General features: G+C 38.8%; 1 protein-coding gene across 19 annotated transcripts in view; it reads right to left on the bottom strand.

The window, feature by feature from the left end:
• CELF4 (CUGBP Elav-like family member 4) overlaps positions 1-27,027 on the bottom strand; it is a 710,045-nt gene that overhangs the window by 602,082 nt on the left and 80,936 nt on the right. For all 19 annotated transcript variants that reach the window (XR_005255538.1, XR_005255539.1, XM_038125919.1 and 16 more), the window contains exon 2: positions 16,659-16,741. Coding sequence is in view for 17 of the 19 variants with exons in the window: in XM_038125919.1 (XP_037981847.1) it covers positions 16,659-16,741 (83 nt within the window). In the remaining 2 variants the exon portion in view is untranslated. The remainder of the gene's footprint in view (positions 1-16,658; positions 16,742-27,027) is intronic.

Genomic DNA, 27,027 nt, shown 5'->3' with positions numbered 1-27,027 from the left:
AAGTGTGTGATCCCATAATGGATAATCACAGACTGATGTGGGCTCCTGTTCTTGCTTCCTGACAAACAGTTTTTCAGAGCATATGATCTACATTTTTCAGACCTTCTGAGGACCTGTGAGCCAGCTACTTGTACCCTAAGAAGAGTGGATGTTCAAAATTAGAGAAGAAATATAAATTAGGAATGAAACTAAGACTCTCCTGGTAAATAAGCAGACTCTGATGAAGTGAGCATCAAGGGAGGGTTTCTAATTTTCTTCTTGAAAGCAATATGTTTCATCTGTATGCCACTTATAAGTAAGTGCTTTTTTTCCATCTCTGTGATTCAGGATGATCCAGAAAAGTTCCAAACCCAGTAACAATATGAGTAAACAGTAACATTCCTGAACTTAATTATTAAGAAGAGCTTTCTACTGATTTTTTAATAGTAGAATGCAAATTATGGACTATGAAGATTATTTGTTCAGAAATATTAATCAGCAATTATTTTCTCTAGCAAAAATATAGATTTTTCTTTCATTAATGTAGAGAGGGGTATTACTTATTGTTTACATTCCTTACTTTTCCATTTTTTTGACTGTATAGAAAGTGGCAAAGAAAATATGTTGTTGGGATTTTTTTTCCCCAAGGTTCAAGCAGAATTGTCTTTTGAAAATAATTTAAAAGGGATTTTTATCAAATGGTCTGAAAAATAAAACACAACAAAACCCTAAGTTGTGCAGTGAAGAGTGTTCTCAGAATACTGGAAACTAAAGTGAATCTCTGCAAATGGGATTTGCAAAATTAGTATTTGCATTCAATTTTCAGCATCTACGTCACTTAAATTTTCAGAGAGCTTTTCAAAAGCCCCAAGAGATAGAATACAAAAGATACAAGCTAGTCAGAAAACTGTAAGTTAATACTTATATTTTCACTTTGTCTCCTTTGAAGGTCTGCTTGAAGTTGTATAAAGACAGGGCTCATAGGAAGTAGCTGCCCATAGTAACTAGTATCCTGTATTGAAACCCATTTATCCAACTTTCAAAACACACTCTAGACCCAGCTGTCACTTCAAACATCAAAGGTTGTATTGAAGGGATATTTGAACAGGAAAGACCTTATTGGGAAGTGGGGACCACAAGATATTGAAAAATACCATCAGAATGACGTAACACACTCAGGCAAGTGTCTGAGTCCTCTCTCTTTCTTGCTTTTTACATTAGATACATCCATCCTTTGTTAAAGGTCTCTGTCTGCTACTTGATACAACAAATAAAGCAAACAGCGTGGAAATATTAAATCTCTCCCCAAAGTTTCAAGAAAGCCCTTCTCCCTTTTCTGCCAGGCAAACTGAGTGGGGCTTTTTTCCCCTCCCCCTCTGCCTGAAGAACTGGGGGGGAAGGGTAGGAGAGATTTTCATGTGAAATCAAAAGATACCCTTGAATCAAGTCTGATAGGCTGCTGAAAATTCAGCACAGAAACGTGTTTCTGTCAGTGAAAGACCTTGTTTGTTACCGTACGGATTGTATGCAGCACGTTGTTTGATCCTCAGAGGACTTTGATCTATGCTAGCACCTAAAATATAGCAAAGGATGTCACTAGGCTTTGGAGAAAGAAGGGAAAGGAGAAATAGGAAGGGAGGGAAAGTGCAGGTGTGTGGTGCCAAAGCAGGTGACACTGAATTATTGATGTATTGGTTGAATGAAAGTGGTTTTGCACAGAGGAGAGACAGGTATTGCGCTTCTGGGGGGAGCTAGATTTTGCTGTCTACCCCAGAAAACACTATTCAGAAAAGGTTCAGCAGAGCACATCAGAGCAACTTTGGGCATTAAATTCAGAGCAAATAATACCTTTACCTACATGACCTGTCTTCTAAGCCTTTTCTGAGGTACAAGTGAAATGAAATCAGTCTCCCCTCCTTCTTGTATCACCAGAATTGGAAGAGGTTTGATTGAGGATCAGTGTTGAAAGTATTCTTCACCACTACACATGTGCTAATAAACAAAAATATGATTATACAGAGGTACTCCTAAGCTACACACCGGCTGTGGGTGCTGATCCAGAACAATCAGGGAAAGATGAATGAGGCAGTAAAGGCCTAGGGCAATCTCTGGATGTGAACAGGTCAGAGGTGGGTGCAGGTCTCTGATAGCACATGAATTTTTCTGGTATTGGTGGACAGTGTAGAGATATAGCATGAAATCTCATTGCAAGACTAAGCAGGTAAAACACATATTAACACAATTAAAACACATACAGGTGTCTGATGTTTGTGTACCTGTGAGCAGCATGAGAGATCTTAAGGAAAAACCACTGAAAAGAAGTTGCCAATCTCTTTCATATGCCAATGTGCGATTCCCTCATCTGTCCCCAGGATACTGTTCATTCACAAAAATAACCCCAACATACACCTTGTGCTCACAAATAACAAGATGAACCTGAAATTCCCCTTGACAAAATCAATGTTTTCCTGCAATTCTCACCCACAGAAGTGGAGGGGAGATATGTGATCAAGGAAGACAATGGATGCACCATTTTTTCCTGTGCTTATTGATGCTCCCTGCTAGCCATCTCCCCTTTCCATGCCCTTTGGTGAGATGTGGTGGAACATGATAGGCATCTTGTATTATGTCTTGGAGAGATGCAGAGAGGAGAGAAGTGAGGAATACTTAATACGATGCAGAGGTTCACTGCAGTGACAATAGTCTCTATTATTCTTGACATGACCCTAATGCAAGCACAGGGCTGTTTGTAGGATGCCTCTTTTTATCGACAAGTGTATCTGACCCAAATTTTATCACAGATGTCAAATACAGTATGGACAAGTACAGCATGAGTCTAAGAGAAATTCTCCTTTCTTAAAATAAATATATAAAAATAAAGCACTAGTAAGAATGTCACTCTTTCCTTATTTATTTTCAGGTCAATCATGAGAAGGAGAAGAGAGGCAACCCCCTTCTGAAAGGCAAGAATCATCCTGAGCCATCAACTTATATTGGAAGAAAGCTTTTCCCTCCCAACAGTTATCACCCTTTGTCAGCATCACAGGAGTGTCTAGGACGCTGTAGTCAAAAGCAGAAGTTGTCACTGCTAAGCACTGTACACAAGCACAGATGCATATGAAAGGAAAAATACTATTCTGGAGGACTCTAAATGTCTAACAATCAAAGAGATAACACTGGGGGAAAGTTAGTTAGCTCCATTTCATAGTTAGGATATCAAGGCAAAGGTGGGCTTGTTGAATTCTGTTACGTAGTCAAGAACTGAATCCAGAGTTTGGAAACCCTAGTTCTAGTTCAGCCCTCAAGACTTCTCTTTAATGTAGGCATTTCTCTTCACTTTCTCGCAGCCTCACTTTCCCATCTCAGGGAGGACAAAGGAGACTGGTTTGTACAGAAGCAACTGAGAAGCTGCCGACATCTTAATGAAACCTGAGGTCATGTGCAGCAAACTTCATCTGTGAACCTGGTCCCCTCTCATAACTGCATGTCAAAAACCTATCCGTTCATCTTCAAATCATCCCGGTTTGGTATTGTGCCTCAATGAACCACACCAAAATATACATCCACTCAAAAAAGTCCTTAGTATTTCCAGAAAATTATGTAATTTCTATAAAAATAGAGGGAGAGGAGGAGAAAATAAAGCAAGCATGTGTGCAAATATCTTCAAACAGTCAAGGGTCAAGGGAGTAAGAAATTTAGCTGGGGAGGGAACAGAAAAGCCAGTGTCTGTTCACTTTTTAGTTTGAATTAGGTAATGCAGGGATTTGTATCAGGGAAGCTACGTATGTCAAGCAAATGCCATGCCTGCCTGTTTGGGTTGATTTCTGCTTTTCTGGCCTTTTCATTTGAGCAAGAATTTTCTATCAGATCCAAAACTCAGTCTTCACATAAATGCATGATCAAATCCACTATGATCTCTCAAATGAAAAGGTCTTGAATTGACATTTTCTAGAGAAAAGACTTTCATTAAAAATAATGATAAATTTAAAGAATACAAAAAATCCACCCTACAAACAAGCCCCTCCCCCATCCCTAAACAAAAAACCCCCCCATAACACCCCAGCAAAGGTGTTATGCATTATCCAGCATGCTGTCTAGGTGAAGACAAAAAATACAAATGAAGAAAAAGAAAAGAGAAAAAAGGAGAAGCCAGATCATGAGATGACAGAGACTAGTGGACCTCTCAGTCAATGCAGCAGTACTGATTTCCTCTAGGTATGCAGAATTGGCATGCAAGCACAGCATTTAGAGATGAAATAGACCTCTTAAGGAGAAATCAGAGTTTTGAGTTCAATTTGTTTCAGTCAAACGAGAAATGTTACAAAGTGTTCATTCTGGAAATTTGTCTATTTTCACAGATTGAGAAACAATATTAGGACGGCAAAACATACATATGTGGTAACTCACACTCCAGGTTGAAAGAGTAAATCCAGGTTTTAACAACTGGATGAATGGGTAATTTTAAATTTGCATGATAGATACTATGGTCTCCGTAGTTTTGGATTTCTGCATGTCACTGACATGTCTACTGCTTCAGAAAGTAAGTCCACTCACAGAAAACCAGTTTTCTTTAAGATACACAACAAAAAATAATTGGAGGGCAGCTTCTGCAAAACTGGACACAAAGGAAAGTTCTGTGCAAGCAGCTGGAAGTAGATCACTGATGTGATCTGCAACTGGATGGTGGTGCAGCCTCTAAATGCTAAATGGTGTTAGTTGTTAGCTGTTGTTTTAACTTTAATTTTATTGAACCAAAGGCTCCATGACTAGAGCCATTGGAGAAAAAGCTTCAACTACTTGGCTTTTAAACAAGCTTTTCTGGGGAGTTGTTTTGTGTACACAGGATATCAGAAAGAGAGTGATGAAAACCTAAACATATTTCTAGGGGGGGAAAAATCTGTGATGGAGTAAACACTTTCATTTTTAAACCCTTCTTTTTTTTTTTTAACATTGTTGAGTCCACTTGGTACAGTTCTGATTTTATCCAAGTTGACTTAAGTGCTTTAAAAATGAAGTAAGGAAAAAAGATCATTCACTTCGATTAAAAGGGCATTAGGCTGGGTTTCAAAAAGCCACAAGGTAGCATATCATCTTAGTCAAAGTTCAAGGTTAGAGCTGATATTAAAAAGCAAGGCAAGTGAAATCAAGAGGGTTGCTGTTAAACTTGGCTCTTATAATGGTGTCGGCTTCTGTTCAGAATTCTCTTGGCCTCTGGACAAGACACTGCAATTCAATAACAGCTAGCAGAGACTTTCTAGGACTCTCAAGGATGTTTTCCGAGTTTCAAATGGAGAGACCTCCAGTGGCTCTGATCTGTATCATCAGGCCACCTCGGTTAGGTGCAAGACTTCAAGTGACATCTTAGGAGCAGTGCTGGCTGACTGGATGGGCTATGAATAACCATAATAAAAACAATTATAAAAAGAGTTTGCACACCAGTGCGAAAGAATGAGGAGCAAAGAGGATAAATGTGACTCTTAATCTTCAGCTATCTGCATGGGAAAGTATGATTAATAACTACAGAGGCTTAACATAACCTCCTCAGATAACGAGTGAGGTGGCCTTCTCCAAGCCCTGATTATCCTCTTCTAATGGGCTTCATGTATTGTGTAAACTAATAATCAAGGCCTAAGCAATGCACACTCTGGGGTCTGCAGGTAAAACACTGGGCCCAAATGTGATTAAGTTGGTGAAAATTGCCCAGCAACACAGTGTGGTGTGCTTGAGCAGAGGGGGGGACCAGGAGTAGGGAACGAGAAGGAAAGTATCCTGCAAAGAAATGAAGCAGAAACTGGCACAAATCTGCTTTTTAACGTCGATACGCTGGTATAAATCTCTTGTATTTCAACTGGGATTGCTGTGAGTTTTCAGCTAGAATTGGTGGAAAGGCAGGCCATAGCCACAAGGTGCTAATACCAAGAAAGAGAGGCACCCGTAATGGGAAGATCTGATTGCAGTGCTAGTCAGAAAGTCAGCAGCAATGCCAAATCTGAAGGGTAACTCAAGTTGTCAGTCAGTGTTTCAGTGCTGGAGAGCGAAGAAGTGCTCAGAGAAAGCTGGAATCTCTAAAGTAGAGCGAGTTCAACAACACAACCCTGGCCCAGGGAAAAAAAATTAAAAAAAAAAACAAAATAGAAAAAAAATGACCTTCCAGCTCCTTTGGCTGTATCTCTAAAGTGCAAGCACAGCTGAAGGGACTCAGCTGTACAGGGCATCTAAAGAAAGAGGACAAGATTCTCATTTGAGCTGCACTGATGTAAAGAAGCTTAAAGTCTGCAAGAGCATATGGAGTTACTCTGAATTTACATCCAGCCAACAAGAGTACTGAATGACAGCCCCTCCTTACTGAGAAACATAATTCTTAGCTGCACAATGAATATCACATTAGATCATCCAAACTGAAATAATTGTAAATACTGGATTTATCTGGACTCATTTTTGCTGTCTGCTTAATTTTTGCACTTCACTCAACAAGGACTATGAAATTAGTTTGGACAGGCTCACTTTAGAAGCATTATAGTTGTGCTGTGGCAGGTTGGATTCAGAGTACTGGTGGAAAAGGTTTAAGGCTTAAATGACTAAAAACGAAAGAGGAATATATAGCAATATTCAAAAATTTGGGACCTCCACTGGGACATGAGCCACTGTCTTTGAAGAGTGTCACATCTGTATACTCTTTGTAGTGCATCCACATTTGTAGAACTGTAGCTTCCAAAAAAAAAAAACAACCCATACAAAGCCCTCAAATATCAGCATTTTCTCAGACTCCCCTCAGAAGCTCTATGCTTGTTGAATGCTAGCAACACATGCCCAGCTTCCCCAGGAGTGTCTCAGCCTCTCCTCTCCCAAGCGAAAGCGTGAGTCATGTCAAGCAATGTGAAGATGCAGTGGCAGAAAAAACAACAAGGTGGGAGCAGCAGGCTGCTACCAACACAACAGGTACCTTGAAAGGTTAGAAAGGTTCACCCTCTATATATCCCACTCCCTTCCCCTGTGCAGGATAAACAGAGAAATCAATCCCCAGTTGCTCTGAGGAAGAACAGACAAGAGAACACAACATGTACAACCCTCTCCTGGGTGTCTTGTTTCTCTTGGGCAACATGAGTATGCACTGAAAAGCTCATACACACTAAGCCGAATAAGAGACACGAGGTTTAGGACAAGCCACCTCTGCAGTCTATATGCATGTGGCATCACAAAACGTGGAAATGTTCAGTAAGCTGAGTCTCTCCCTTTGTCTGGAGAAAATACGTGCTCTCCCAGGCAGAAGTGGTTGGGAAGCACGGTGTTCCTCCTCAGCAGCTGTAATCTCAACTCATTTCACCAAGCAGGCATTACGGGAATGCAGGGTAATGTTTCCAGCAAATCTACAAAGGAGATAAGAGATGGCAAGGACAGACGTGCAGGATGAGATGGGATGTAAGAGAAAAGGAGAAAATGATGCTCGGCCAGACAGCAGACATTAGCGTGATTTCACTGAGGAAGGACACTACAAAATTGCCTAAAAGACAGAAGCAGCACCTCAAATGTTTACCGAGGAAGATCTCTACAGTAAGCTAGCCATAAATAAAAAGACCAAGAAAAACTGATTCCAGTTTTACCACCTTGAAAACAAAGTGCTCTTCCACTGATCAAAGCTGTAAATGAAATCAGAAACTCACGCCAGCATGTCTTATCAGTTACATATTTACCGTGCAAAGTCAATATAGTAGCATAGAAATTACTGAGCCATTCTAAGAACAAGAGAAAAATAAATTTTCTCCATCTGTTTGAAGGAACAACCTGAGCTTGGAATGGATTAGTTATAGCTGGACAAAACTTGCTCTGCCAAAACCTGCCTACAAAGCCAGTGATCCAAACACTCATTTTTTGCAACATGTCAAAGAAAATATGCACTGGAAAGTAGCAGAGGATTTTAGGATTGTAATATACCATACCTAAGGGGAAAGTAAGAGAACAACTTCATTCTAGCACCAGAGGATTCATTTGGTGCTTAAAATGAATGCATATCAAGGTCAAAATATGCTACAGAAATCAAAGAAATTTGAATGCACGTTTTTACAAGAAATTGTGTTCTAACAATTTTTTTTTGTTGTTGTTTAAAGGAGTGACATGGTGGAAAGGGGAGGGGAAAAAAAAAGGTATGGGACACAAGATATAAGAAGTTCCCATTAAAGAGACAAATGGGAAATGCACATTTTTTCTTTGAAAAATAGGTTAGGCTTAATTTTGTCCTTGTACTTACAGAAACTAATCAGAGAGATTTGACATTGCTGGGAACCTGCCAAGTGCAGCAGCTCATACATGCGGTGCCACTGTAAGTCTCTCACTGCAGCTACTCAAAAGAGCAAAATCACTTCAGATACCTGCTCGCCTCAACTGATAGTGCAATCTCATGGTCAGTCACTCCCCACCACTTTCTCCCTGCCACAGACCGAGTGCAGCAGAAGGGAAACACGGTACCTAAATGGGTTACATCACGTCAAGTCCTATCAGAAGTTAGTCATAAGAGGAGAGATGGGACAGTTTCTGCCACTCCCAAAAGCATTCCAACTCAGATAGTTCTTTAAAAGGTGTCCTTAACCTAAAGAACAGTTTTAGGTTTAATGCACAAATCATGCTCTTAGATTATTTAATGTAGGGAACACAGCTTATTTTTTAAAGGATCTGCAGCCAGAGGATGGATTTCACATGGTAAGGCTGGCAGGCTGTCTACTCTGCAACTGAAATGTTTTCAACAAGCATAGATGTTCTTAACCTACATAGCATAAGTAGCACTACCAGAAATAATGTTTCAGGAAAGATTCAAGTCCTTACTGTAGAACTGCCCACCAGGAATTACAGTCATAGAATGCAATTACTCCACAGCATTCAAGTCCATGTTTTCATGTTTTCATTGCTATTACATAGACTAATTAAATTAGATCAAGACACAGGTCTGTGTGTTTCAAAGATACTGATTTTGGTGGCAGACATACACATCTGATACACCACTCTTGTGCATGGTCTTCAGCCTTTGTATTAAAAAAAAAAAAAAAAAAAAAAGCAACCAGAAATTATTGTATTGATACTGAGCGTCTGAAGGATTTTAAGGGATGTATACAATGCATGAAAAAAGTCAGGCAGGCAATGCTCACACCAGCATAGGCTATGATTAGTACAGTTTGTAAAGCTATAGTATAGATGGGCATATCACCCCAGGAATAAATCCAAATCACACAATTATACAGGATCTTCCACTAAGTGATTTACTAGACACTTACAGTGGCCTTGAATATCACAAGCAGCACAGACTTTGTAGTGCAAATATAGGAAGTAGGTGTTTATGGGAAGGTCAGCCTATGAACAATGACTCCTGGGCTAGGTAATGTCTCCCACTATGATTAAAAAAATGAAAAGGTAAAGGGTGCCTGTTCTCTTCCTCTGTTTCTCTGTGACTGGGAATGTGGGATGAGGAATGAAGGTTTACTGCTTGCAAGTTATTCCTGGGTGTATCCCATCATTGCCAAATCAGTAGGGTGATGCAACTGGCAGTCCAAATACTTCGGGTTTATTAGTATCTAACTGCTAATACTGTTGAAACACCAAGACACCAACCATCCTTAATTCCTACAGTTTAGGGCCGAGACCTCTCTCTAGCAAAATGGCTGTGGGAGCTATCGAAGGGCCCAGCAGGTGTCAGGGATGCTCAGTGTTTTGTGAGATCATGCATTCGCATGAAAAGATTCTTGGTAAAAATATGTTTCCCCATTTAGAGCTATGGTACTTTTCACGATGACATCATTTCAGCAGTGACAAATATAGCTGAGTCTGCTCTTTCCTACGCCATATAAATCCCTTGACCTCAATCAGATCATTGCTGATTTACACTTGTGTAAATGAAGTCAGAATACAGCCCATGGTATTCACAAATGTAGGCCAGAGTAAGCATTACTCACAGACAAGAGACAACCCTTCAGAGGAAGGAAAAAAGATCATTTTCATGCAAATATCCTTAATAATAAGGAACAAGAGTTAGAAATAAGAGTATGAATGAAATGCAATCAAGAACTGCTCTGAGATCAGATTTGCTTCTAACTTTATGATGCTGCATCAGCTGCTCTTACAGCAGCTTAAGCCCAAAATTTGACCTACCTGAAACTTGTTATACATAATTTTTCATCAGGGATCTGTGAGCTGACTCAATCTCTAAGCTTGGCTTTGAAGGTAGCTGGAGGTGCTCAGCTGCTTGCAAGGTCTAAAAAAAATTTGTTCACTGTGTTCCATGAAAATGGAAACTTTTTTTTTTTTTCTCTTATATCCAGCTTTGCCCTCAAATTGTTGCACATTATCTATTTATTTATGCATAAACAGTGGCATTATGTTTGCAGAATAGGGGTCCTTTGATGGGAGGTAAGCTTGACTAGCCTATGGGAGTTTACTGCTATGCATGTAAATGAGGACATACATACAAATATGCAGAACAGACAAGTGAAAATATACAGCATCTCTTTAAAATGAAATACTTTGATTGCTCCAATCACAAGAAGTTGTAAAACTACCCTGAAGAATTAACAGCCTCAGTACATGCTAACTACATCCATCATAAATTCGTCTTTAGTTTCTGTTATCATATCACTGTCTCTTGGGACCCCCAGTCCTGTCATCATTTGCCCTTTATAATTTATTCAGCTTGTACTTGCCTGAATCCTTTCTACTTATCATTCATCTTTACAGTTGTACATAAAATTAGATTGATCCTCCTATGGCAGACACGTCAGAGAGAAAAGTTGTCATTGAATAACACATAAAGCAAATGAAGGTCCAGCAAAAGCTTTTGTTGAATAACTTGGAAATCATCCTCTGAGATCCAAAAGGTGTCAAATTAAAAAGACAAGACAATTCTACCTTTATGGTTTATATTTTTTTGCATCATTTTTCAATTGCCACCAAATCTCAGACGCAACTGGGAAGCCTTTTTCCCATTTTGCATCTCAGGCTCAGTGTGTTTAGCCACCACAAAGGTGATGAATACACCAGTCTCAGCTGAGATAACAGTGTGCATCCAACACACTGGCTCTGTCAGGATGCTGGCACTGTGTTCTTTCTCTGCAAAGCTCTTTGGACTGGGTAGCAGAGAGAGTTTACTTTGTATTCTAGAGGCTGCCTTGTAGGGATACAGAAGCCAATCTTTAACTAGTGAAATGGAACTTTAATGTTTACCAAGCAGCTAGGACCCAGGTGTTTCATCTCATCTGGTGAACAGAGCAGCACTGTCAAACTACAGGGGTTTTTAGCAAATGGAAAGTGCCAATAGCTTCCTCTTCTTCTCCTCTGCCCTGCTTTATCCAAAGCAAGGTCCAAAAGTGCTTTTACTGCCTGGTCACTCAGAAGGAGGAAACAAGGGGTAAAAAAATAAATATCGCTTTAAGCATGATATTGGCATCCAAAATCTTAAAGGGAGAATTTCTGGAGAATTTCTGAAGGACTGGTTTGGGTTTTTTTTCTCTTTTTCTTTTTATTTTTTTTTCCCAAGTCTCTTACCTCAAATCTGGTTTTATTCCTTTTCATCTTCATTTTTAACTTCAGAAAACAGACATGTTTCTCCCAAGGGAACAATTAAATGTGTTTTCTTTCAAAATCTAAAGGGCATGGTGAGCAAGCTGTGTGTTCAGCAGGCTACTTTAATCAATGGAACCCATCCAGCCTACCACTGCTGACCAAATTGCAATTTACATCAGTAGAGAAAAACTTTTGAAATGGGAAGTTGTGGGAATATAATACCATTTTTGGCACAACACAGCATGCAGGGTGATATGTGGTTTAATGGTTTTCTAACAAGCTTTTGGAAAAAGCTTTGAAACATTACAAAAAAAAAAAAAGACAATAAGAGAGTAAAATTTCAAGGCCTGCTTAAACAGTGAAATCCATGCTATATGTGCAGGACTTCTGAAGTCCACATGACACTTATGTCTCATTTAAGCCTTATGACATGGATTTAAGAGAGGCCAGACCTTGCAATGTAGCCTCCCCCCTCTCCTCTATACACATACACATAAAAATTTAAGTCAGGTAAGACCAGTAATGTTGGAAAAACCTTTTTTTTATGAAAACAAACAAACAAACAAAAAACCCCCAAGAAAACTCCTCTCCCCTGTGTTCAGGTGTCTTTCCTCACACATACATAAAAATTTAAGTCAGGTAAGAACTTTAATATTGGAAAAACCTTTTTCATTAAAACAAACAAACAGATAAACAACCCTCCCAACAAAACAAAATAAACATAACCCCCCACTAAAAAAAACAAACAAAAAAAAACCAAACTGTGAGCAACTGAAATTAGATGGAGGGCTTTTGTTTCTTTAAAAAATGGGTTTAATATAAGTTTATGAGTTCACCTGTCTTCTAATGTTAAAGATGCATATTTTTGCATATGATGAATAAAACAGAATGCATTTTTTCTAGATGGCAAGAAGAGACAAAGAATATCAGAACAGTTAGGGAGAAAACTAATTATGTTTCGCACTGAGAAATTTAGCATACCAGTAGTACCACTGTCTCTTTCAAGAGGAATAGATACAGAAAGAAAACCCAGCCTATTTCCCAGACTGAACAAGCCCTGCAGATTGCTGAGGTTAACAGTTTCGTACATACTTAATTTCATAGTTATTCTTTGCAAGTCTTACAGGAAGGTTTTAACATTATGCAAAGAGACAGTGCCTCCAACCAAGTATACATGGACTGTTCTCTCCCATTGCCTGAGAGAGCCACAAAGAACTAGGGGAAGAAAAATGCTGCTGTGCTTATCATACAAGAGCTCAGTTTATTTGTGCTATAAATAAAAGTAGATCTTGATAGCGTAATTACATTTCTCAGCATTATCCTCTGCCATTCACTTGAGAAAGAAAAAAGAAAGGGGAGAAAAAGTTCGCTTCACTATAATTTGTAATCAAAATGACTACACTTAAAACATAATTTTATTTCCCCGATTTCATTTCCTGTGGAGCTTTGTGGGGCAAATAGATAATATTATACAAAATCTGCAGGCAGATATAATTCTCCCATACGTTGCAGTGTCATTGTCTAGATCATTTTACCCCCCTAGCCTTGCTTTCCTTGGGACTATGGTCTATGTTTTGATATTGCATTTTATCATTGTGGGATACATCAGCATCAGAAACCCCAGGGGTAAGCCAACTTTTACTTTCTCTAATTTCTCTCTTCTGCTCCCCAAATTACTCTCCCTTGCCTTAATTCGCTTTTTATAATGCAAGTTTAAAAAAAAAAAAAAAAAAAGGCTGTTTCCCACTATGAAGGATTAGCACAGATTATGGTGAACAGTGTTAATTATAGGTGAGGAAAAAGAATAGTGCATCTCTCCAATCTGTTCTTGATTTCCCCCGTGTCTGTCTGTCTGGTAATAAGCCTCCTTTAATCTGGCAGTCCCCTTGGTGAAATCAGCGCCATGGACAGCAATATTGATTGCTTCTGAGAAACCATCACAGCTGCTCAACCAAATTACCTTTGATATGTGACCTTTAATGTAATTACTGCAACATCAAAGCATTTCTATAAATTATTAAAGAACTAATATACTTCATCATCCAGCCACTCTATTATATGTAAAATAAACAATCACAAGTAAACACTAGAATTTGAATTGTCCGACAATCACAAAGTGCACTTTACACATATGTACACACTGTGCCACATTAACCTTCCATTATAGGCAAAACAATTTCAAACTCTCCAAAAGAACCTAATTTACTCATTCAGATGAAGAAGATCCAAATGATAGTCTTATGTTTTACATTCCATTCCAGTTGCTTCAAAATATGGATCATGTTTCCTTCCCACTCAAAAACAAAGTGCCATAAAGACTTTATTAATCAACACATACCTGCCTGGAAGTCTTTTGATTATTCCACAAGATGAGTTTATGTCCTACATATAACATAGAAATATGTGAAACATATTTCTGTCACCGTACAAAGAACATCCAGAAAGTAATTACTGTAAAATATGTGCATGTAGCCACTCCACTAAAAACAAAGTGATACATAGCTAAAAGGCAAGGCATCTGAATCTGGACAAAACCTCCTCATGCCTCACCATTTCCATACATTACCATTCATGTGCATATTATTAAAAATTACTCAGTTCTGTGTTTTACAATACAAAGAATACAAAGAGCAATATTGCAAGAGCAAGAAAGTGTACAGTTTACTAGGGAATGGGAAAGAATGGCTTAGTCTAGTACTATTTTTTTTGTCCTATACCATGCCTGTTAATTGTTTTTGATGCCTCCTCAGTCGAGCTGTTTGTGTCAGAGACAGTGGAGTGTCAAGAAAAGATATTATATATGTCTCATTCTGAACTTATGTGAATAAGGACTTAGACCCCTGACCTTAAAAGTGCCTCTTATTTTATGGTGATGAACTATGGTTGATATTTTTGGTGCATGTTATCAAGAACAGTCAGGTAAGTCATAAATAATTCCCTGCTACTCAGATAGGAACCATAAAACAGTATCCAGGCATGATACTTTATCAAGAGACAAGACTGGTTTCCTTAAATAAACTACAGTGACATCATTCAGAGGATGAGTTCAGAAACTTGGCAGAAAGCTGCATGAAGAGGGTTTGCTGGTGGAAAGTAAACCTTTATCCTGAGACAAATAGAACTGGAAATGAAAGGGATGGGAAAATCAGTGTTCAGAGCTCTAAGAGACCTGGTTGCTCTTTTAGACAGAGAATTCACTGCTCTCAGCTCAATGATGTGCTGATGTGTCTCCTGAAAGTGTGTAAGGAAAAAAAAAATTCGCCTTCTAGAGGCAGTGTGGCCAGTATGGAATATATGTAAGAGAAATTGCACAAACCAAGGAAGAGATTGCTTCCCTGTAGTCTAGAATTAGTTGGTGCAGCCTTTGAAGGATGTCTTAATCCTAAGGCAAAAGCTGGTTGACTTTTACCTCTGTCCAAGAAAACAGTTTTGACTTTAAGACTTTTGTGATTTGAAGTCTTTAACACAGAGATTGAGATTCAGAACACTGAACATATAAGGAACTTAGGAAAAAAAAAATCCTAAATCATCACTTGCCCTCCCTCTCCAACACCTCAGCCCTCAATCTCACTGACCCACTATGTTCTTGAAGGTATTATCATCCTACAATTTCAGGATAAGACTTTTAACTCATAGAGAAGATAGAGTTCCATTTATAAGTGAATGATCTCCCTCCTAATGAGAAGTGCAAGCAGTCTCAGTGGAAAAGCTGGAATTTCAATTATCCTTTTTTAAATACACAACACCTTATTCATCACATCTCTAGTTTAGGTAAATATGTATTTTATTTCAAGCATATTTCAGAAAATTTCAGTTAGAATGTTACTTGAAACACCCCTTTTCAACATATTCTATTTTTTTCTATCCAGTTTTATCATTCAGGAAAGAGAGAAGCAAAATGAAAATATTGGAAGGGGGAGGAGGAAGAAAAACTGAAATCCCCTCCCAAGACTGAAGTTACTTTCAATCTGCTGCTAAGGAGTTTCTAGAAAAAAAAATAATCCAGAGGGAGTTGTCAGCTGACAGAAATATTTTTAGGCAATGAAGTATGTATATATTTGCATAAGGTATGGCCTTTTAAGCAAAGATAGATGTAGATGAGCAAGTGCGTGGGCATCTCCATACTGGCAAGGTGGCTTAGAGATAGGTAAATAGACCCTGGATGATGGAAACAAGCAGAGCAGAATCAACACTTTCCTCAGAACACAGAGCAAGGGATGTGTCTTAGATCTGGTGGAAAGGTAGGTTATAGCTACACAGCAATCAATCATTCAACACCAGCTAATAAAGACAGGCATTTGGATAGATTTCCTCTCAGTTTAGATGCAGCCTGGAACCCTCAAAAGCCCACTCTTAGTTACGTGGTAACTGGCTCCTGGTCATTGTGAAACCAGCTCCATTCCAGCTACAGGAGCACTTGGCTGTTCCAATCCATGTACTCTGGCTGAATCTAAATAGTCTCTCCCTCCCCCGGGTAACCACTTAGCTAGAAACCCATCCCAGCAGGGCAGGTCTTCCCCACATAATACTGATTCTATTTTTAGTTCTGCTTGTGTTGTCTGAACCTTAGATCTTGCTCATGTGAATAATTTTCCTCATTATCTCGTGTGCGTCTTTCCTCTCTCTCTCTTTTCTCCTTGTCTCACCGCCTTTCCAATCTGCTACAGCTGCTTGAATACTAAAGTAACTGAGTCAAACCACTTTGTCATCAGGAATATGTTTTCATTCTGTGATAACTCAATAATGTGATCTGTTTCTTGATTTCTTGCTGCCAAAGCTTGCTTCAGAGAAGAAAAGTAGTGAGAGGAAGCACCTGGTGAGGACTTCTAACATTCCACTGTAGTGGTCAGAATCCTAAAGCAGATCCTCAGCTGAGTTAGGCTGGTAGAATCCAGTCCATAACCAGTTAATTTCTGTTTTCCTGACTCCCAATAAGGGCAAAAAGATTTTAGTTTTGTGCATGGGTGGGTTGGTGGTATCTTGGTTTTATTAGCACAATGCAAATACTGAATCATCCAAACAAACGGAGACTTTCTGCTTCCAAATCTGAGATGAGAACACCATATGAAACCCATTTTAGACTGAAAAGAAAAAAAAAAAAGAAAAAGAAAAAGAAAATGTTATCAGTCTGGACTTACCCCCGGCAGTGTCTTCTGCTCATGCAGTGCGCTCTGGGCCTTTAGAGCAGACTCCCTTTCGCAGTATGTTAGGAAGGCACAGCCTGCAAAGAATAAGAAAAACCTCAGTAACAGCACTATTTCAGAGAAGATCCTTCTGAAATTGAGACATAGAACAAACCACTTTCCTGTCATCATCCCATTCCCTGTAAATCAATCATAAAATTCTCTCCTTAGTGTGTCAGTAGTAAAAGTCAAGAAATGAAGCTATCATAGCTTCCTCTGAACTCTTGTGGAAAGTGAGCAACAGTGTACCTGTGAGTGCTTATTTTTCCTTCAAGGCATGCTTAAGTGTCAGCTACAGAAGGTTGCAGAGGATTAGGGATCTTAAAGGTTCCACATGATGGAAAGGTGGGGCATGATATCCCACTCCTGCTCCAACAGCAGCACTGGGAACAAGTCCCTTGTTGCCATGTGCTGAAAGGTCTCACACCTTTCTTTCGTACCAGATACTTTAGGCAAAGGGCATACAAGGACTTGGAACTTCCTGCTGCAGAGGAAAATTTATATTGTTTAGCCTGACCTGCACCAAAAACTCATTGCTCTTTTTGCATCACACCAGAACTCCACCTCCCTGCACTGGCTGCTGCAAGGACTCACTGGCTTCCAGTTATAAACACAAGCATGCCAAAGCCCAAACAATCACTCCAAAACAACCTTGACCCACAGGTCACTTGAACTTCAGAGATACACTAATGGGTTGCATCTTTGATTCTTCCAAAGATTAACTTATCAACTACAAAGCCTAAAGCCCAGTCAAAGTAGAACCCTGCTGTGTTTTCGTTCCCCACCTCTATGCTTCCCTTCCGGTTAAAATGTTGCAATATCTTACTCCATTTGTGTGTCTGATGTGATCAAATTATTTCTTCTTACTGCAGTATACTGAAAACCTGCCAGTTCCTGCAGCAAAAAAATATGCTTGTTAGGCAGAAGACATTTTCTCTGAAATTACTACAGACTGTTTCCAGCTCCTTGAAATGGAGGTATCATATCTTTCAAGGTTCAGGAAATATGTCCATCAAACTGAGAAAGTCTTTCAAGAGCAGCACAAGTACAGAGAGACTACCAAAGAAAGAAACAGGTCCCATAACCTCATCTTGACCCAACCACCCTTTCCCCAAGAATATATAAAATATGTAACAGGTGACAAAACAGTAGACTGTAAACTTCTTTTAAGTTTTGATTGCACTATGAGCATTTTGTCCATGCAATATTCACTGTTTTTTTCCAAATTATTTCCTTAGAGAATATTATGGAAGAAATACACACTTTTACATGCTTTTTAATAGATTAGTGCATGCAAGAAAAAAATTATTTTTTTCTATAAATTTACATTTTTTTATCAAAGATTGTCCTGGGAAAGTCACTATACTCCTCTCTTCTACAATGAAGCTATGATATGGCATAGAAAAGAAGAAAAAAAACAATTTTTTCCACTGTTTCTTATCCTGTATTACTTTCTGAAGGTCTTCTTACTTTCTGTTTACTCAAAACAATAACATTTATTATGTCTCAATAACTGAGATTCAAATGCAGAAGGTGACAGTCAAAAAGGAGACTGAACATCAACAAACATGGAATTATTTTGATTTCTTCCCGTCTAACTTTAAATGGATGAGCTTTCAGTTTGTCAGTATCCACCAAAGAAGAGGAAGAAACTGTGGCAAAGTGTTTACAGCTAGCAGAAGTAATGGATTGAAAAGGATCCTTAAAAGTCACCCATAGCCTGATAATCAAATGGGAAACTATGCTTAAATTTAATTTCAGTGCTAAATCACGGGCTGAGAGCTCTCTGTTTACTAGATACAATAAGAAACTCTCCCTTTAGCAGCAGACGTGGAGCAGCTGATACAGTCTAATTAGGCACATCATAGTGCACTGTTATAGAGATAAACTATGCAGTGTAAAGCTCTCATAATGATAGCTATATTTTTCTCCTCATTGTGATTGCCACGATGACAGTTCAGGGTAATAATGTCCTACTCCTATAGTACCATGACTGTAATTCAGGCTGAGTAAGCAGAAGACAGCTCTTCTCTCAAAGTGGGTATTTTCCACCCAAGATCCACCCTCCGTGTGTGTGTAGAGGCAAGTTCTCACCAGGGAGAAACTAAGCTCTCTCCAAAGCTGTTTCAAAAGTGGTAGACATACTAAACTCCCCAAAACAGTACTCAGAATGCATCCAATTATCACTGATATAACAAACACACTGTTATGAACTAAAAGATTTTGAAATTGAAAAGAAATCTACTCTCTCATATGATCAAAAAAACTCTTATGTTTTCCAGAGACAAAATGTATGCTCTGTGGAAGTGTTCCTTTTTCCCTTTTCATTCACATATCAGGCACACGAATCACAATCTATCCCACACATGTTGGGTAAAAAGTAATGTCTCCATGAAAAATAATATCTTGTTTATTTTAAGCAAGGCTTGGTGTCTTAGAGACAGTAAGAAGTTCCATCCCAGCAGTGGCCACATGAAATAAAATAAAGATTAATGTTCATAGCAGGCCTCAAACCTGGACTTAAAAAGGACAGCTCATGGGGATTTTTTTGTCTTCTCTTTCGTTACCACAAGATTGCTCTGTAAGGCACATATGCAGCATTAACCATCAGCTAAAATAATAATTTTTACAAAAACATAAGAACTTTTATAAAACAATACTTAACTATTATTTCATCTGGCAAGAATTTTTGTGCATTAGGATGAAAGGAAATACTCTTTCTTGCACCATCCTGCCTGCCTCCCTGAAACCAAAAATGATCTCTACTTTGTACTGTGATGTTTAAAGGAATGAGGACCTCTTTCAGGTGTTATTTTTCCTAGGCTAGCTCTTTCAATGTGCCTCCATATGACCCCTCCAAAGGGCTATTCCTTCCTGGAGAATGTTGCTTAGAAAATACAACACTAGACACTCAGATTAACACTACGGAATACAGCATCCTAAGCAACTGAGTCTTGAAATAATGTCATGTGGAACAGCTATGTTGGGTTTTTTTTTCAGAGAAAAGAAAATGAGAAAAAAAGGTGGTTTTTTTTTTTTTAATATGATTTTTTTTTCTTCATTTCTTTTTGATTTCCCAGATGGAACAGAATTTTAGAACAATCAATTTTCCCTGCTGAACCTCATGATTGTGTACAGAACCACTTATTTCACTGGAAAAAAAAAAAAAAGATTTTTCATAGTAAACTCTTAAGTAGCTCAACTTAACTGCTCACTTGCCATCAGCTGTTTCGTCTCAGTGTGAACATGACTTCTGGTTTGAAGGCTTCATATTCCATCACAAAACATTTGCACCATCCATCCTCTTTGCATTGCCCATGTTCAGCAGCATAATGAACATTTCTCAATATATCTCTTAAGTAAAGATGGTGTGAAAGCAATGCATTTTTTCTATGGGTGGTAATGACTCAGTCAGTACAGTGTTTGTGAATTATATCAGAATTTGAACAAAAATTCTAATTGATTAATCGATAATGAAGGGCTCGGTCCAAACTGTTCTTAATTTCAAATCCATTTTTCTCATGCATTCCAGACATATGTCAATCAGCTAAAAAATGCTGTGTTTGGATTGTGTCTTTCCAGATGTTGCTACCAGTGGACAGCTTTTTGGGCAATCACATAAACATCTGGAAACTTCCACCTGCCTGTTAACCGATTGAACTACAGTCTCTTGGAAGCATGAGTACATATCAAGCTGTCTCTTGGGAAACAGGATTGTTAAAGAGGTTGTGGGAAACAAAAACAAAAGCTTGAGATTGAAAAGAAATTACAAAAGCTCTACTTTCATTTTATCTGCAGAGAATTCAATAGTGCAAATAGTAATTGTATGAGATACAGCTGGATAATGATTGTGGTTATGGCAACTTCAACTTCATAGCAAGTCTTCAGAAGATTTTGCACAAGCCTAGGAAGCAAAGCTGTCAGGAGACACACTGTTAACTGAACAAAATGATACTGAAAACTGAAAGCCAGTCACACAGCCTGAGTGGAAGAGGGCAAAGGCAGGACCTGAGAGAATGGGGAACAGCCCACTTTAGCAGATCAGGTTTGAGACCATCTAAGGAACCTCCAAATGCACAGGTCCATGGAATCTGATGAGATGAATCCATGGGTAAAGAGGGAACTGGCAGGTGAAGTGGTTAAGCCACTGTCCCTCTTGTTTGGGAGACCAGCAAGGTACCCACTAATTGAAAAAGAGGGAAAAACTCCATATTTTTAAAAGAGAAACTAGAAAGACCCAGACACCTTCAGGGCACTTTGGGTAAGGTCATGGACCAGAGCCTCCTGAACCACATGCTACATGTAAAATAAGGATGTACTAAGTGACAATCAAAATGGCTTCCCAAAAGGCAAATTGTGGCTGGCAAACTAGTGGGCCTTCTACAAGGCACTGGTGGAAAAGAGGAAAGCAACTGACACCATCTACATGGATTTGTGAAAAGCACTTGACACTGTCTCACAAAACATCCTTGTCTCTAAAATAGAGAAAAATTGATTTCAGGGATGGGCTAGTGGAATTGGCTGCATAGCCACACTCAAAGGGTTGCTGCCAATGGCTCAATGTCGAAGTGGAGAGCAATGAAAAGTAGTGTTCCTGTTTCTCAGGATTTGGTATTTGAACTGGTGCTGTTACACATCTTTGCTGGCAACATGGACACTGGGTTTCAGTGCTCCTGTTTTGTGGAGCAGTCCACCCTCTGGAGGGAGGGAAGGGACATCATCCAGAGGGATCTTGACAGACTTGAAACGTGGTCCCGTGCAAACCTTGTGAAGTTCAACAAGACTAAGTGCAGAGTCTTTTACCCATTTTGGGACAAACTCAAGCACAAATACAGACTGGACAGAGAATGCATTGAGAGAAGCCCTGCCAAGAAGGACTTGGGAATGTTGGTTAATGTCAGCATTGCACACTGACAGCCCAGAAAGCCAACCATGTCCTGGGCTGCAGCAAAAGAACTGTGTCCATCAAGTTGAAGGAGGTGATTTTCCCCTCTAGTCCGCCCTTGTGAGAGTCCACTTGGAGTACTGCTTTCATTTCTGGAGTCAAAAACTTATGAAGGATGTGGAGCTGTTGAAGAGAGTCCAGAAGAAACCACAAAGATGATCAGATTGCCTGAGGCACCTCTCTTGTAAAGACAGGTTAAGAGAGTTGAGTTTGTTGAGCTTGGAGAAAAGAAAGCTCTGGGGACATCTAACTTAAGGAGGTGCAAGAGAGCTGGAGAGGGACTTTTTACAAGGCCATGAAGTGATAGAACAAGGGGAAAGATGGCTTAAAACTTGAAAAGGGTAGAGTTGGATCTGACATTAGGAAGAAATTTTTTACTGTGAAGGTGATGAGGCACTGTAACAGGTTGCCCAGGGAAGTTGCAGATGCCTCATCCTTGGAAATGTCCAAGGCCAGGCTGGATGAGGCTTTGTGCCTTGGTGTAGCAGAAAGTGGACCTGTCCATGGCAGGGAAGTTGGAGCAAAGTGGTGATATTACATTGAGGATTTGAACCCTAATGCATTGCCTGCTTGGAACAGTTCTTGGCCCAGATGTTCACCTCAGCCACAGTAATCCAGAACAGTTAGGATAACTCCAGGGATTGAGAAGGCTGGCTTGAGTGATCTAAGCCAATTTTTAATTCACAAACTTTTGTGACTGTAGCGTATGCACTCAACCAGTTATCACAGCTCAGCTGACAGGTGATAACTTCTGAAACTACAGCCTTTCCAATACTTGTGAGTGTAACTAAAATCAGAATCATTGCCCAAAAAAAGATAAAATTTCCACAAGGCTGTCAGTTTTTTTGTTAGTTTTTCTTCTTTGAGTCAAATACCTTCTTGCTTTTAGTTACAAATATATTAATTAACAGTGAGGATTTCCTTAATTGGCCTTTCTGTGTTGTGTTATGTTAGAATCCTTTACAGCCCATGAACTAGGGAACAAGAGAATCTTCTGTAACAGAAGAAAGAACACAGATCAGCTGATAGTGTCTACTTTTTCCCCTACCATCTTTAGTGTACCTCACACTCTGAAACCCCAAAGCAGAGAAACCAAGGGCTTTGCTCCAGCAGACCACTATGGACTTTCAGAAAGAAAACTGCAGTCCAAGCGCAACTCTCTAAGACCCTCATGCTGTGTATTGAAAATGGAGGAGGCAAGTAATTCTGCATACCTTGGGTCACAGGTTAGTGGTCATGCTCCAGCTCAAAAAGAGCTACAGTCTTCTAGAGAAGCTGGTTTGAGACCAAAAAATTTACATCACTGGGAAAAGAAAAAAAAAAAATAGGAGCTCTCAACTGGTCACAGGTCTGAGCATCTCATTTGGTGATGCCTCAATTTTTCTATGTCCTAATTACCATTGAAAAGATTAGACCAACATATACATGTTATCTGTGTGGACTAGAGATCTGTGCCCCATTTTTCAGACTCTAGGTTGGTATTTTAAGAGAGCTCCTTCTCTGAAAATAAAGAAGCTCATTCCTTCAAAATTTAGAGATCTGTTATGTAGAGAAAGATCATGATACTTAAGAAAACTCTTGCTTTAAAATCAACATCTCAGTTTAAATCTCCCAGCTAGGATTTCAAAGTGAAAAAGAAATCTTTTTTCGCTTTAACTATCCTAGCTCTACATGTCTGTGTTTGAAACAATTCTCATTTGCTCTGTCTACAGTGGACTGCCCAAGGTTTAATCACTTGAGGGTTTCAGAGATTGAGCTGAATTTTCTTGAAGGAGACACAATCAATAAAGACTTTTGGAACTGGAAATGTTTTATCCAATTTCTTCATCTGTTTCTCTCTCAGTGATTAACTACCTTCTGACAAAAGTTAACATCTTTGCTGGTAAAGAACATTCACTTGGCTAGAACTTTCTTTTTCTCCATCTCCCCTGCTGCACAACAACTGAACACTAACTGTTTAGAGAAAAAGATAGGAATAAAAATCTTCCCAGATATCAGCTTCCCTGTCAATTATATTGCAAGGCAGATTAACATCCGAAATGCCCTGCTGTGTGGAATGCTAATTTTCTTTTTCCTCTTATGCTATTTTCCATTAACTATTATGATGCTGTAATATTCCTGCTATAGATAACTTGATAGGGTTCTCTGTGTTAAAAGCATACAAAAGACCCACTCGTATACATCCATGAACCAATACTAAAAAGCAAATTAAGAGGTGCAATCTGCAAATGCAGAAGTTAACCATATTTACAGAATATTAGCTCACTCAAAATGCATTTATGATAGTTCAAAATGAGACATTGATATGCACAGTCCAAATCAGAGTGAGTCCTCAGCGTAAGCAGCGTTTAATTGTATTTAGCAGTGTACAGGCAGACAGCAGAGACTTGAGCATCTGTTAGTATGTGTGTTTCAACAACACAGACAATGGTTTTCTCCTGATTTTTGATAACAGGTAGCTTTTGATGAAAACATCAGTTTTTAAAAGTCAGAATTTCTTATAGAAATTTTTAACAAAGTAGTTCAGCAAGTTTCTCAGCCCCATGATACCATATCTGACAAGATCCCACCGCAAGAGTAATTTATTCCAGGACAGCCAGTATTCTGGGCTCTAATCTGGATCAGGCGAACAGGGTCTTGAGTGCAGAGCTTTGACACAGGAGAGCACATTGTCACTGGCAGACCCATGTTTATTTTTTAAGTAACACCATAGTTACCTTGCCTCCACACCGCTGCAAAACTGGAAGGCTTTAAAACTGTCAGATTTTCTTCCCCAGGATGGGGGAAGAGTTTCTGGCTCTGATTCACACATAGATGGTTTGTTCCTGGGGTCTTGAAAGTTCCTTGCAAGGTTGCTTTGAATGATCTTTTGCTGACTGATACAGTCAAAACAAGGTGCAGAATGAACCATTGATTTGACATACAATGTACTATGTCCTGTTCTCTTATAACTGCCAATGTTTCAGCTTTAAATTTAATCCTGAAACTCCAGAGATAGTTTTGATCAACCCAGCCAAGTCAACAGAAGACTTACTGCTCAAGTTTCTGCAATTCTGACTACCCAGAACATTTTCTCCCCAGTCTCATTTCAATACACGCAAGAAATGGCCTATGAATAGGCTCTCCATTAAAGAAATAAGAATGTAGATTACTAGTTAAGATAGTTGTCTACCACAGAGAGTGCTGGTGTGCCCAATAAGGCCTGGAATTTAATGTTTTGAGTTACAGTAGAAAACTTACTTTTAAACAGAGCAGCCTCTTCAATTTCTCATTTGTTGCCTAATACCTGTGTAATCCTTGTTGTAAGGCAAGGTATACGCCTTCAGGCCCTAACAATCAAACAATTAGGGCATGCTTTTGATTTAAAATAAGGAAAGACAGATATTCAAGTGAAAATAATAGTCAAGTGCTTTTCTGGACCAAGCAACAGTGTTCCCAGTGTTTCAGAACTCTGTCATTGATGAAAAAGTCATGAACAAACTCTGGGGATCACTCATGTGAGAATAAGTAGATTCCAGCTTCTACTCCATAATGATGCATCAAGTTTGAGTTAAAATCTGGATCATCTCTAAGCTTGACTCACTTCAACCTACCTATTACTTCAAAGAAAATCCAACATAATTATGTTACCCATTTTACATTACTGACTCAGGAAAAAAAATAGCTTGAAATCTTCAAGATTTCTTGTTTGCAGTGAGGTGACAAAGAAAAAAATACAGAAATTGGGGTGGTTTGTGTCTTGTGATTCATTTGTGAAAGGCAGGAGAATATAATCCTGCTGTTTAAACAGTAATACTTAAATTCAGAATGTTATGGGTTAAAGCTCCTTAGACTACATGCATTAATTAGACTTTGTACCTGCTGTTCTGGGTCCTGCCTTTTGAATTCTTTCTATTGTTAGCAGCATATGAATAACTCAGTGGATTTTCTAAAACATTTAGCTCTTTCAGAAACTTTTCCTCCACTTCATTTTGTTTTGATTTTTGGATTCACTTCTTTTGGAGAGACTTCTTCAAGAATGCTCATCTAAGTCTCCAGAGGTTATGCTACTGTTAAACAACAATCACTTTGAATGCCTTGAATCTTAGCAAAATAAAGCTAAAGCAAAAACATCTCTAAACTAATTAGACTGCTCTGCTACTTACAGCTTTGTCCAAGCCTTTATTTTCTGCATCTATATAGAGTGGGTTTGATTTGGGATTTTTTTCTCTTTTCCATTTTTTTCTTTTACTGCTCATTATCTTTCACACGGATGAGGAACAGACATTTCTTGGAAAATAACATCTAGTCTATGTGCAGGAAATGTGTTTGTATTTTGCATTAAAAAAGTTGGTATTTTCACCCTTAAAAATGTCAGGCCCATGCAGCAAACATCTTGTTGATAGCATCATCAAATGATTAGTTATTTATGCTTTTGTCTCAGAAACATGTAAGTAGCTTGTTCTAAATACAGACTCGTATGCTCTCTAAACAACCTCATATTCTTTATTCTCTCAGGCAGGGCACAAGTGTCAATATGGATTTCTGACATTTCCAGCTCAAGGTTGAAAGAAAAAGGCACTAAAAAAACTGCAGAAAAGAACTATTAGACCACTCCTAGCCCATTCAGAAACAAAATATTGTAATTATCTCTGAAGAGTTATTGCTCTTACCAAGTTTGCCAGCCCACACTTTTTTGATTCAGGAAATTCAGATTCAAAATGGAACCTTAGGATACCTCTGAAAATCAGCCTTTTTTAGTCACAGTTATTGAGTTTTTCTCTGCACCACATATGAAGGAACTGTAAACTGGACAACATCAGAACCTCTCTGTTAAGTTCCATAAGTTTTTGTAAAGTTTGAATTTAGGAGAGTGTATCTGAAGCCATCTTAGGATTTTTATGTTACAAAAGCAAATCCAAAGCCACAAAAAAATGTATTTCCTGATTCCAGCTGATATAGAAATGAAAATCTTTAAGCAGCAGCTGCTCCTACAAGATGATCATCCTGAGACTAGAAGTCTCCAGAAACTTGTAAGAGTCACAATATGAGCCAGAGAAAACTCTACAATACCAGCTGGCTTCATGAGATTTCTGGAGACAAATTTCAGCTGTCAGAACAATTAACATCCAAGCTCCCATAACCAGATGCTGTTTTCCATATGTTTTGACTTTGAATAGCTTCTTCTATCCTCTAAGAGATGTTGGAAGCAAATAAGTATTGTCTCTTATCACCTATTTCTTTCTCTTTATCCTCCTTTCTCAATTTGGCTCGTTCTTTAAGTATAGGTGGTGGAATGGTATGAAGCAGGATCAAGTTCTTCTGCAAGATTCCAGGGATGAAGTAATCTTCTTAATCAACAAACCTCTATCTACTTAGGGCTGAGAACCACGAGGCACA

The sequence above is a fragment of the Motacilla alba genome, chromosome Z (genome assembly GCF_015832195.1).
Source record: "Motacilla alba alba isolate MOTALB_02 chromosome Z, Motacilla_alba_V1.0_pri, whole genome shotgun sequence".
Classification (NCBI taxonomy): Eukaryota; Metazoa; Chordata; class Aves; order Passeriformes; family Motacillidae; genus Motacilla; species Motacilla alba.
The sequence above is the reverse complement of the archived record's forward strand: the minus strand, read 5'-3'. Positions and strand labels throughout refer to the sequence as shown.